Source organism: Ictalurus furcatus, chromosome 14, assembly GCF_023375685.1.
Source record: "Ictalurus furcatus strain D&B chromosome 14, Billie_1.0, whole genome shotgun sequence".
Taxonomy (NCBI): Eukaryota; Metazoa; Chordata; class Actinopteri; order Siluriformes; family Ictaluridae; genus Ictalurus; species Ictalurus furcatus.
In genome coordinates, this window is record NC_071268.1 from 21,379,004 (window position 1) to 21,392,937 (window position 13,934).

Genomic DNA, 13,934 nt, shown 5'->3' on the forward strand with positions numbered 1-13,934 from the left:
GAGAGAGAGAGAGAGAGAGAGATAGTAAAACAGGCTGTGTGCTTTTTTTAAGGTTTAATGGGTACTGTTGTGTCTCAAGGTCTTTTAGTGTTGCACCAGCTTGTTCACAAAATTGTTTTTTAACTTCTAATTCATTTGTATCCTATGTATCTCACGATGTTTTTTACTGTGGTAGTATGACACTGGCATGCTGTGGGAGATGAAAACATTGTTCTTATTTTTTAAAAACCTGGTATTATACATTTGAGATTGATTTAGTGTCATTTTCTAAGTTTCTAAATATGCTAAGTGGATAAGTATAGGGTGATACTCTTCTTGTGTATAGATACACTTTTTGCATAGATAAACAGATTTAACTACCCTGTAATTACCATCCATACTAATAAACATAGAATAGAAAGAGGATTTTCATTTACATTCTCAGAAAAATTACTCTCCTTGAGGTCTCGTCAATGCTTCATTATGTTTTTTTTTCTCTAAGAAACCAGATGATGGTGTGTACTGAGGTTTTTCTCTCTCACCTTGGCCTCACTGTCACCTTGTCTCTCCAATGGGCAAACACATTCATATGACTTTAAACCCTTTGTACACTGTACATATAGTAGATGGTGGGAACTGGTTGTTGAGGATAAGTGACGTAGACAGCCTAGAACAGTTAGGCTTAGGCTAAGCATTTGAATTTGTTTGAAAGTGCATCCTTTCATTTAAATGTGTTTTCAGATTGTGTGCTGGTCTTTATATGTAATGCTGAATCCGATGTTCATATATGTGTCATCTTCTACAGTGTTCTGTGACTTGTGGGAAGGGGACCATACAGAGGGAACTGGTCTGTGTTCACCACAACCAAACTGAAACAGAGGAAGAGCACTGTGCACATCTTCCCCGACCCAAGGCAAGCAAGCTTTGCCGGGCAGGACCATGTCCCAGCTGGAAAACCAACAAGTGGCAAGCGGTATGCATTACAACAATCCCAGTTTACCATTTGACTGTAGTGCTGGAGCAAGATACAGTAATAAAAGGTTACCCTATTGAATTATGTGCTTTTTTACTACAGAAAAACAAAACAAGTTGCAACTCTGAAACAATGGAAATGTGTCTAAAGGTGATGTAGGATTATCCCCCAGCCCTACCCCCCACCGCCCATTATATAATTAAGATATACAAAACAGAAACACACATACAGTAGGTACACATTATGCAAAAAAGTCAGTGGGACAGTGTCTATGTTTGCCATGAATGAGAACATGAGGTGTCTGCTTAAAAATATATGCAGGGCTATTGGGATGTCTATTTTAGTGAATACATGTTTCAGGAAGCAGCGGGTAGCATTGCTACCTCACAGTTCCAGGGTCCCCAGTTCAATCCTGAGCTCAGGTTACAGTCTTTGTGTTTAACAAGTTCTCCATATGTCAACTTTGGCTTCCTCTAGGTTCTCATGTTTCCTCCAACTTCTCAAAAACATGTCGAAAGGTAGATTGGCACTGCTAAATTGTAATTAGATGTGAATGAGCATGTGAATGTGTGTGTGTACATAGTGCCCTCCGATGAACTGGTGTCCCATTAAGAGTGTATTCATGACTCACAGCCAGTTGAATGAATGCATAAAATGCTTTTTGGAACAGACATCAGATGTTCCCTTTATCTGCCAGGATCCTGTCCTTTGAGAAAATTACTTTTAAAAGTTTGTTTTGCTGCTTAATATCTATGTGACCTAAGTCCATGCTGCTAGGCCCTGATCAGTTAGAACTCCATGTGTTTCAAATCAGGGTTGGATATAGCATGGACTCGATTGTTCCTGTTTCTAAGATAGTACAGGTCTTGTGGCACAGGATGGAGAGTAATCAAATTGTAAAATATTAATGTTAGCAAAAAATATTTCCCCCAGCTCTATGATTGCAGTCCCAAAATCTAAGCAGGGGATCTATACGCATGTTTATACTTGGACAAAGAGGGCTCTGTAAGTGTGTGGAAGGGAGGAAAGGAAAAGTTTATAGTCCTGTTGGAGCCGACCACACACTGAAAATGTCTGCTTGCATCTTGCAGTCCATAAGGAGTGACATACTTTCAGAGCATACTGTCACATCAAGGCAGGACACACACACACACACACACACACACACACACACACACACACACACACACGCATATACACAGCTGGCAAGCCACAAACAAAGACGATCCAAAATTTAAACTACTTGAACCTCTCTCACACAATCCATCATGGGATAGTCTGAAAAGAAACGGTGTGTGTACGTGAGTAAAACAAGTGGCATCCCAGGGGCTCATTTCCCCCTGTTCTGCGAGTTCAACCTGAGGCCAGATATAAACAGAGAAAGTCTTGTCTGGAACTAGTTACAGAATCAGGTTTGAGTGTGGAGCACTTAACTTAAGCTCACAGTACCACACACCCTTGAAGAATAAGCATGACATCTCATTGGTGGTGCTGAGACAGGTTCAGAGCCGGCCTCCCAGGTCCATTGGTGCTAGCCCTTACTTCCCCTGAGAGAAGAGACCATTCCTCTGTCAATTCCACTGGTCTGGAAGCAATCAGCCGTCTGCACATACCACCTTAAACCATGAAATCCACAACTAGAGCATAAAGACGTGGTCTTCATGCCTGTGACTGACAACTTTAGAAACCTGTGCCCACTATTTAGGCTTTTTTGCAATCCCTCAATCCATGATTCCTGGGAATAAGCAGAGGACTGCTTAGACTGCTGCATAATGCCTTTTCTTCCAACCTCTCCAGGGATTTTCATTTAGTATGGGTGCATATCCATATGGTGTTATGTTGGGGAGTTGGGGGACTTTTGGAAAATGTCTCTCTGAAGCTAATGATGCACCATGACATTTGAAGATGGAAATAATTGTCTGCTCATCATCTTCTGATTAAAGGCAAACATATCTAAAGCTTGTAAATTTCTTGAGCCATATATTGTACAGACATCTAGAAGATAAGGTCATTATATTTAATCTTGTGAGTAAAGACAGCTAAACATTCAAAGAGAAAGATAAAAAAAAACAAAAAAAACAAGCACTGTGATTCAAAGAACATTAATATTACTATCAGGGCTTCGAACTGTTTTGAGGAATGAAAACAGAAACCAGAAACAAATGGTATTTTGCTAGGAATAATAATGCAACCGGAACGTAATCATCTCCAACTGTTCTGGAACAGGAACATAGATTTGAAATCTCTGTTACTAGTTAATAGCATTATTTTTTGTTCCATATTTGTGCCTTACCTTCAAACTCCCATATGTTCATGGATTAACATCACGTCTAGTATAATTTCTTTCAATATCCCATTTTACTTTACAGGCTATAGCATTTACATTTACATTTATTCATTTAACAGACGCTTTTATCCAAAGCGACTTACAGATGAGGAAATACAAGCAAAGCGATATATCATGCAGAGAACAATACAAGTAGTGTTAGTATACAAGATCTTTAATTGAGTTCTAGAAGAAGCAAAGTGCGCAGAGGAGAGGTGTAATTTATTTTTATTTTAAAAATTTTTTAGGGGTTAGTTACGTGTTCACGGAAGAGGTGGGTCTTTAGCTGTTTTTTTGAAGATGGTGAGAGATTCTGCGGTCCGGATTGAGGTTGGAAGTTCATTCCACCACTGAGGGACAGTTAGTGTGAAGGTTCTGGAAAGGGACCTTGAGCTACGCTGAGTTGGCACTACTAAGTGTCGGTCATTAATCAATCGCAGATTGCGTGAGAGAACATAAGCCTTCAGGAGAGTGTTGAAGTAGGGAGGTGCTGTTTCAGACAAGGTCTTGTACGTGAGCATCCAGTCCTTGAATTTGATACGGGCGGCTACAGGAAGCCAGTGGAGGGAGATGAAGAGGGGTGTGACATGGGTTCTCTTGGGCTGGTTGAAAACGAGGCGCGCTGCAGCATTCTGAATCATCTGAAGGGGTTTGATGGAGCTGGCCAGGAGGCCCGAGAGTAGTGCGTTGCGGTAGTCCAGTTTTGATATGACAAGAGCCTGGACTAGTATCTGTGTAGCCTGTTCGGTAAGATAGGGTCTGATTCTCTTGATGTTGTACAGTGTTACATGGGTTCAGTTCATAGATGAAGAAACAAGTTAAATGAAACATTTTCTTGACATTAAATCTCATTATGTTAATGTTTGCATTGTTTTTTGTTGTACTGCACTCATGAGAATAATAAAAAAAAAACTGTTTAGCTAGCTAATCCAGACTACAGATTGGATTCTGACTAGCTACCTAATTTTGTAGTTGAGCAATTAAACACACACACAAAAAAAGCAGTAACTGATTTTACATTTCACATCAAAACACTAAGTGAAATATAGCTCATAAATATAATCAATTTAAATAATAATACCCAGTTAGAATTCCAGAATTAGACTGAAACCAGCAATGTCTTTCAACAAGTTTTTAACCTCCTATTTTATTATATTGGGCATACAAACGGTCTGTGTGAAAGTAATGATATTATTTTTATTCTGTTGCTGAGCCCTGTGTTATAGCCATCTCCATATTACTGTATGTATTGTTTCCTAATCCTCATCTTCTGATCAGATACCAGGCTTATGTCAAATTTCAGCCCACATCATTTGTTTTGTATCCAAGCCAAATCCTGCTTTAACTACAAAGTAAATTGTGACAGAGACCACATATCAATACACACTGAACAAGATAAGCAAAGGAAGGAAGAAAGCACCAAGCTCAGTTAGCTTACCTTTTCTTTGCTTTGATCCTTGCCACATGTTTTAGGCAGGAGCAGACTTTATGCCCATAACAATGGAACTTCAAACAGTTCATCTTGATAAGATCTGGTTTGACGTAACCTTGTGGCTCTCACAGACGATATAAATGAATTTAAACAGAAATGTTTGCATCAGCTTTGTGTTTGGTGTGACAGTGTTGAGACATAATAACTATGTATGAAGCAGGTGCTGGAGACAAAACAACACCAGTTTAGAGCAATTAGTGCTCGCATGACATAAAAGCAGAGATGATACTGGACATGGCTTTCAAAATTTCATCTTTACTCAATAAAGATGATATTATTTTCACTCAGAACCCAAATCAGTTACACCATGATCAATTTAAAAATGTTTTATGATTGTATCGGGTACTTTTCCCAGGTTTATTAAAAATTCAGTAACTTTCATGTTGACATATTTCATTTTACGTATAACTAAATAATAACTATTAATAATAATAATAATAATAATAATAATAATGACAGCAACAACAAGAACAACAACAAGAACAACAAGAACAACATCAATAATAATAATAATAATAATAATAATAATGATAATAATGATAATAATAATAATAATAATAATAATAATTATTATTATTATTATTATTATTATTATTACTATTATTATTATTATTATACCTATATTTTAGGTATTAATATTTTAGGTCCTACTTTGAGACCTACAGCTCTGTACATCTTTTGGATCAATAATATTATAAAATGTAATAGATGCTGGATGCATTTGCACCTTATCCTCTTGGGACTGAGGAAAAGAAAAAATATATATCTGAGACTAAGACAAAAGCAATATAATCGTAATGAAATAATGCAATTTGTGTATGTTTGTGTGTGTTTACAGTGCACAGTTACTTGTGGGGTTGGAGTGCAGAAACGCGAAGTGTACTGTAGGTTGAAAGGCAAAGGTCGTGTAGGGGAAGACATATGTGATGCTCGTCTCCGTCCCAGCAGTTTGCAGCAGTGTTTGTCCCCTGAGTGCCATGGCTATAGCTGGTCAGTCAGTGAGTGGCAGGAGGTGAGTTTTCCCCTTTCCCATTAACAGATCTCTTCTGTAAAACTGTTGTGGGATTTCCCTTTTAATTTGGTCACTTTATTGAACTAATCAACAAATCAATCAGTTATTGGGTTATTATTTGTTACTTGTTACACATGTAGGCACGATACATTATCTCAAAAGAGACCCTCTTTCGTTGATTAAATGATTCCCACACTATATGATTTACCAGCTGTTTTCAGTATTATGGATGTGGCATCTGTATACAGTATGTTGGACACCTCAGGTAGCTCAGTAGACTTCTGAATTATCTGAAAAAAAAAAAAAAAAAACGATACACAGTACCATGTGCTCAGATTTGCTCTTAAACTTAAGTGAACTCACATAACCCGGGCCTTTCACACAGAGTATAAGCATCTAGGAGAGCAATTTAGTTTTACTGTTGTCAGTAAGCTGTTGATCATTCATTAGGCAGTCTAGAGTGGCTAGAGCACTCATTTAATTAATAAAGTGCAAACCATGTCTGAAGGAGAGAAGTTTTTATGGGACCCTCAAAGGCATTGTTGGAGATTTTCTCAGACACTCCAGCTGACAGTGATTGCATGAGTATGTGGGAAATATGGAGGAAAAGAGATTGTAAAGCAAAGGAAGCGTGGTACTGAGAATATTCAAAACTGATCTCAATCTCACCCACACACTGAAACATTCTCATGCTAACTTTAACATTTTCCTGTTACTTCTCATCATCCGTTTATCTGTCCTGAGCTGAGAAATCGGTATGGACCTAAAGCAAAAAACTCCCAGGTGCAAACTAGTTTACATATCCTTAAATATCCAACAAGAAGTCTGCATTTGTTTATGAATGATACTTTCTAAATGATTTCCTACTTTTGAAATATTTCTTCACAAATATAATCGCCTGTGATGCGATAATCATTATGTTGCCCACTTGCCACTCAGATGTTGAAGAAATACACGTTATTTGAGACCGCACTCTTTTGGATGGTTTATGAGTACCATATGTTTTGGGGTTCTCCATAAAACCTTATTACATACACTATAGATAGACTTTTTTAAGGGTGCAGGAGGCTTTTAGTTTCAGTGCAGCACAACACTGCTCCTTGTGGTCATTCCTGCCATGACTTTGCTAAGTAATTTTTATTTCTATTTTTTCAAATGAATGTTGGGCTCTATTGTGTTGATCTGAGACTGGCTTCTGCAGCAGAAATCCTGCCGATGAGACTGCTAGACTATGACAAAAAATTAATTAATTAATTAATACATAAATATTACATTTATTTATGATACATTTTGAGCAGGAAATACTTATTTACCAGTAAACGTCTTATAATTTCTTATAATACATTTTGATTTAAGATTTTGAAGTTCCATCCCTCTCTCATTTGTGTGTCCAGTGTAATGCTACATGTGGAGAAGGTATGAGACATAGGACAGTCCTGTGTGTGGATGGAGTGAATAATCCTGTCTCTGAGAGTTTGTGTGACCCCTCAAGCAGACCTGAACTTTATCAGCCTTGCATCAGCGCCCCCTGTCATTATGTTTGGGTAACTGCAACATGGACACAGGTGACATATATACATATTACTATTGTACTATAATATATTGAGACTATTTTCACACAGTCACAAGTTATTCATAGGTTTGAGAGTGATAATTTTTTTAAATTGACTTAAGTGTTTTCTGTGCCATTTGTCTTGCTTTGCAACATACAGGAAAAATCAGAATAGAGAAATTCAGGACTTGGCTACTGTATTGCGTTGATGATGTGCAGTATAGACAGGCTTGCACTTATGGGAACATGTTTGTGTTTCAGTGTTCTGTGAGTTGTGGAGCAGGTTACCAGAAGAGGATGGTGTCATGCACTGCAGTACCTTCTGCTCCCACCCTGCAGGGGTTTGGTGCTCAGTCTTATACCCAGGTTTTGCCTTCTAAGTGCCCACAGCCTCCTCCACCAAACACCCAACCATGCCAGCTCCCAGTATGCCTACTGCCTGTGTACTGGAAAGCTGGTCCATGGAGCAAGGTGTGTGAATGTATCTGTGTAATTAATCATGCATCCGTTCTTACTGTCCATGCTATCTGTGTGTTAGAGATCTTTGTAGTGTTAAAGTATGCCTACACTGCCACACCTTTTCCATGGTGATCAGTCAATATAGTTTATTCTGTTATGTTTTTTCTTAGTGTTCCCAGACATGTGGTGCTGGAGTGATGCACAGGACAGTTGAATGTCTCACCGATAAACATCTCCCCTCTAAAAACTGCTCGTTATCCAGCCGACCTCATTCTCAGGCAGCCTGCAGACAAAGACATTGTTAGTATTATTTTACATACATAGGTAGAGCTCATTGTTAATTTACTACTAAATGTCTTACTATGTAGCATTTTCTTTGAAATCTTAGTTTTCTTGGACTTCTACCACCTAAAAAATATCTTAGCTCCAGATGTCCACACATGGCTCTGCTATGTGTTGCCTGTGGCTGTTGCTCATACACACACAGATGCTTTATAATAATATTAAATTGTCTTCACTGAGCAAGACTTGGTACTGTTTAGTGGAAAAATATTTTGTCTTTAAAGTCTGGACTGGAGTGGGGATTCTGATATTCAGCCTAGTTATTTATCCTTGAACTAATAAATATCCAGGCCTCTATCATCAAGGATGACTACTAAAACTGACTGATGTAAGCTTTTTTGATCAGCAGGACTCAGGCATCATGAATATTACCTCCTGTCTGACCCTAACAGAGAGAACGCCTGCTGCCAAGGCTTTTTAGGATTATTCTCTGGCTTTCACATGCTTTGGCACATAGCTAGAGATTACAGCAGTAAATATTCCTGCCAAGTCAGGCTTGGGTGTTCATCATTCACATATCAATGCCAATCAGTGATTCCAAGAGCACGTTGCTCAATCCACATGGGAATGCCAATATATGAAAAAGTAATGCAGAAAAATGCTGGTTTTAGTACAGTGGGAACACAGACACTCACACAATAGTGTAGGTTTTCTTCGTTCTTTTCATTGTCACGGTTTCATTTTCATTGCTGCATTTGTTGAGTTTAAGATTTTCATGTTTTAGGTGAACTGGCCTCCAACTGCAAGGAGCTACAGATGAGACAAGGCATTAGAAAAGATGGTGAACATCATCTCCGAGTTAAATCGAGAGTTCTCCATATTTACTGTGCAGAAATGCAGACCAGCTTTCCAAAAGAGTATGTGACCCTACGCAGTGGCCACACTGACAATTACTCAGAGGTGTATGGATACAGGTAACATTTCCTGATTTCATGATCATATTTAACTTACTTAAGAAATTCTATTTCGTGTTTGATTCAGGTGTTTGTTACTAATTTCCTCAATTTTCCTTCCTTATGAAACTAACCACAAGCAATATAAAGAACAAATAGGCAGATAAGTGACTGACTGACTGACTGAATGAATGAATGAATGACAGAGTGATTGAATGAATTGGTAAATGGATGAATGAATGGATGAATGAATGAATTCCTTCACTCTTTATTTTTCTTTTTTCTTCTAGGCTGAATAACCCCTTCGAGTGCCCGCATAATGGCAGCAGACGTCAGGACTGTGCTTGCAGAAATGATTATCCTGCAGTGGGTTACACTCTGTTCCACAGAGTGAGACTGGACCTCAGCACCATGCGAATAATCAGTAAGTACGCTGTACTGTAAATGCTTACCTGATGATATGCATTTAGAAGGACAACACACAGCTTTATAGCCTGTAATGAAATTCATAGCAAAAAAAAACCCATCCTGTTAATCCACTTTATATCACAGAGCTTATCATCTTTATATCAAGCCTCTAGCGTTCTCTAAGCTTTTATTATGAGACACAATCTTATTGTAATGGGATTTAGCTGTAATGCCAGGCATTCTTCACGTGTTGTGTTTAACCAGCTGGTGTTGCATTCTCTTGTACTGTTTAACGCAGCCACAGATGTGCAGTTTTCTAAAACCCTTCTTGGCCACCCTCTTCCCTTTGGCAGTGCTGGGGACTGTTATAGTGCTGCTAGATGCCCTCAGGTAGGGATCTGAGCTGCCACAGTTAACCATATCAGCCACTAGAGCTTATCTGGGAACAGCCTGCAACAACTGTAGTGTAACTGTATCATTTTGTAACAGTCATATTATTTGTCAGGGTCAGTTCAGCATCAATCTCACTGGGACAGGACTGAAAGTGGCTGAAATGACTAAGTGGGTGCCTCAAGGCAACTATGTCTCGATCAAAGTCCATCGATCAGAGGTAAGAAGAGGACTACTTTTTATTTAGTGATAATAGGTACAATTTGGTGCCATGGCAAACTAAGGTACAAGTTTAGCGTGCTAAGAAAAGATTTATGTGCATCATTTTATGGTATTTTATGTAACTTGTTGAATATCTTCCTGTCAGGATGGAACACGAATCTACGGGCGCTGTGGAGGATTCTGTGGAAAGTGTCTGCCTCATCCTCATACTGGCCTCCTTGTCCAAGTCCAGTGAAAGACATTCAAATCAAGTCTGCAAGTGCGCAGAAGAAAATTTCCATCAGGGTCTCTAGCATTGCTGGAATGTTTATTTTGTGAAAAAGGATCACAATACATTAGACTGTATGAATGCATGTGAAGAACTGTTGGTCTATACATGTAAACCTATTTTACACGCATATGACCACTGTGGTTTGCCTTACAGGTGCACTGAGGCCTCATGTCTCTCTTTAATGGGAAATGTCCTGCACAATCTGTGTTGCGCTTTGGCAGCTCTGGTTAATAATCATGACTGTAGTGAGTCACAGAACAAGTTTTCCTCCATAATTAGCAGGAGAAATGTCAGGTCCTCCTTCAAGTCCTCACAAGCACAGTGCCTGTGCTGTGTCAGAACTACAAACAGGTCATGTGTCAAAAATAAGTAACAATATAGCATGCACAATATCATATATCAATATTGTCATATTGTGCCTGCCTGTTTTCCATATGAGTCAAGGATAAATTAGTAGGCAGTATTTTCCAGCATTGTTTATGGTCCCAATATAAATAATGTCCTGTCTGGAAGGCACCATAATGATCCTAAGTTTAGTCCAATTTTAGTCACATTTACCATACGAGAGTCCCTATAAACCTTGAAAAAGAAGCAGCACTCTGACTGATGAAGTTATGGTGAAGCTGATGAAGCTGTGATTAAAGGTTAGACACTTATTGGAGCAGGCACATTTAATATCAGTACTGGAAAACAGACACTTTCCTCCATGGGAAGGGTTGTTGTAATATTGTAACCTCTGTTGTCTTGTTATAGGACAGACTCACGTAATACCACACAAGTATTTATTCCTAACCAGGGAAAACAGCAGAAATGTAGTCAGTCAGTATGCAAATACACTGATTAAAGTATAACTATAAGTTCAAAACAAGGGAAAGCTGCCAAAGGCTTTCATAAAAGTGTTTGTCATTTGATCCTAACTGAACAATGTTTTCATTCACATTTATCACAGAAGTATGTGATCTAAAGGGTTGACTTTTTTTTTTACACTGACAATATGTATTTGATAAACATAGCAATCATTTGGACAACACATCTTCCAAAAGGGATTATTTGATGATCGTGGAAATATTTGGCTCCAAGGCTTAGCCAGGAGTAAAAAAAAAAATGTAACTACTGAAAGTCCCTCTTTAATTCTCTGCCCCCTCTATTACTGTGTGACAACACTGACTGAGGGGTAGTAGATCGATTTTATAAAACTGTAATATTTTTTGTTTCATTAAATATATTTTAAAAGAGTAGAACAGCCTGACAGCAGCAAATAGCTGGATCTGAAACTGAACATAGTTAAAAAGTAGTTTGTGAATGAAGGCTCTCATTGACCAACATGAGTGTTCAGTTTATCCTAATGATCATTCAAAGTTATAATCGCACCACAGCTTAAGGACTTGTTTCACAGCCTATCACAAAGCACTGTAAAGAACTGTGAAGTAAATCTGCTATGAGGTAGAAGTAACTGTAAATCAAATTTCTCGTTATGATGCATATAGCCAAGAAAGCGAATAACCATCTCGGGTTATTACCCATGGTTGTGGTTATAATGTGCGTATAATTTTTTCGTATTTTTTCCATGCTACCCCAGTCTTGTTGCAATTTGCTAATTTTACTTTACAATGTGATGGCCGTTGCAAAACTGAAAAAAACATATACAATCAATTGTTACATTGGTTATATATCATTTTCTTCAACCAGTAAAGTAATTACTACAGCATGGCTAGTTATGTGTATTTCAGATGCAGATCGGCTGTGATAACCAGTGATAGGATAACAATCTGACCCTACCTCTGGCTAAGTTGGTTATTCAAAATATGTATTTTGTTTCTATGTTTCTGTATTTTTCCTGCTATTTATGTATGATAATATTTATATTGTAATGATTTATGTAGATATGTACATTGTTTTGTTGCTATGACTACTATCATTGGCGAACACTGAATGCAACAGAAATCGCATTAGTGTTTTAAGTGTTAGTAATCAATTAACTTTCTAAAGGAGTATTAAATTGCTGGTGCTTTTTTACTACTGAAATTACCTCTACAGCAGGGTTTAAAAGAAGAGCTCTAGAGGTTTTATTATTATTATTATTGTTATTATTATTATTATTATTATCTACATAAGAGAGACTTGTGGTACATGTAATTTCATGCTCAAGTGTGGTGTTGGCATGTTAACTGAGTGTGTTGCACCACATGTAACAGCTGCCACTTTGCCTTTGATGTTAGTTTGTCAGTGGCAGTAACCAGGAGGGATTTGGAAACAAACTGATCTGGCACTATACTTAGACCAAAGTCTTGTCTTGTAGGTGCTTGTACTCCAATCAAGGGACCTTCATGTGTAATTTCACAGTTTATTTTGATTTAAAAGAGCAGTAGAACCAGTATAAAATCTGTGAGCAGCTAATAAAGCATTGGTTATTGTTGTTTTGATAGGCAACTGAACGCTGAGGTCTGTATCAGAAATAAAACAATTACTAGATGCACAATGTGCCAAGAAACGTGTAGAAATTGAACGTCACTTTCATATTCATATAATAACAGTTTAAAATTTTAACTTTTTTTTATATGTATACTTGAAGTGCAAATAATGCATACTGATTATGTCTTGGTACCATGGTGAAATGAAATAATGGGCCCATTGGCCACGTATTATCCAAAGATCTTTTACAGAGGCCTATTTTACCTGTGTATGTTTGTTGTGTAGAGTTTTTATAATGAAATCATGAATTTTGGTGCTATGTTTAGTAGTAAGAAAGGATATATGATCAATCCTGTAAGACATGCTACTGTACTAACTCTAATTTAAGTTGAATTACCCAGTCTGTTGTCACTATTAAACCAGCATGATTAAAATGCAGTCAACAGTGCCTGGGAATAAATAATGCACACATAGATCTGCTGTGTAGAAATACACTCTCTCATCCAGTTGTAAAAAATGGTGGAAAAAGGAAGAACGTTAAGTCATGTGTCATATTGTGTCAGAACATATTGCTTTCATCATGTAACTCTGATCAAAGTAAAGATGCCTCTATGATCCCCAAACTACTCACACTGAGCCCTCAGACCAGTTAACAGGTGGAAAACTTTCACAACATAGTTCTAGTGACATGATCAAGGAGTAAAATTACATTATTATACCATTGTTCATAAAAGTGAGCTGGCTGTTCTCTGAAAGTCTCCAACCATTAGTCTGGGATTCTCTGATTAGACTCAAACCCAGGCTGAGAAGACAGAGAATCATTGCCCAATGGGGAACACTGACCCTAAGCCTTATGACTGATTACAGTGCTTTAGAGGAGGCATGTTTTACATTAGTCTGGCAAAACATTGTTCCAGCATTGGACTGTTATCTTTGGGGACAGTTCTCAAATTCAAATTACACTGAAATTTGAGAGCAGTCCAAACAGATCATTGTCAGACTGTAGTTATCCTGACACTTATTAGCTATATGCATTACAATTCACACATTTTTATAGTGAAATACACTGATTTTGATAAGAAATAAAATGATTTCACAAAATATTTCATAATCTTAAGTGTCATTTCAGTACTTTATAATTGTAGGCTATGAACTAAACAAGCTGACTAGTTGACTAGCTGATGTGTCCATGCCAATACCACT

At 37.8% G+C, this 13,934-nt stretch overlaps 1 protein-coding gene across 1 annotated transcript in view; it reads left to right on the forward strand.

Annotated features, from left to right (window-relative positions):
* LOC128617851 (A disintegrin and metalloproteinase with thrombospondin motifs 20) overlaps positions 1 to 13,658 on the forward strand; it is a 101,685-nt gene extending 88,027 nt beyond the window's left edge. Inside the window, exons 29-38 of the mRNA XM_053641036.1 lie at positions 785 to 952; positions 5,609 to 5,782; positions 7,177 to 7,347; positions 7,596 to 7,805; positions 7,964 to 8,093; positions 8,860 to 9,049; positions 9,319 to 9,452; positions 9,735 to 9,826; positions 9,942 to 10,046; positions 10,194 to 13,658. Of these exons, the coding sequence (XP_053497011.1) occupies positions 785 to 952; positions 5,609 to 5,782; positions 7,177 to 7,347; positions 7,596 to 7,805; positions 7,964 to 8,093; positions 8,860 to 9,049; positions 9,319 to 9,452; positions 9,735 to 9,826; positions 9,942 to 10,046; positions 10,194 to 10,283 (1,464 nt within the window). The 3' untranslated portion in view covers positions 10,284 to 13,658. The remainder of the gene's footprint in view (positions 1 to 784; positions 953 to 5,608; positions 5,783 to 7,176; positions 7,348 to 7,595; positions 7,806 to 7,963; positions 8,094 to 8,859; positions 9,050 to 9,318; positions 9,453 to 9,734; positions 9,827 to 9,941; positions 10,047 to 10,193) is intronic.
* The last annotated feature ends 276 nt before the right edge of the window (positions 13,659 to 13,934 follow it).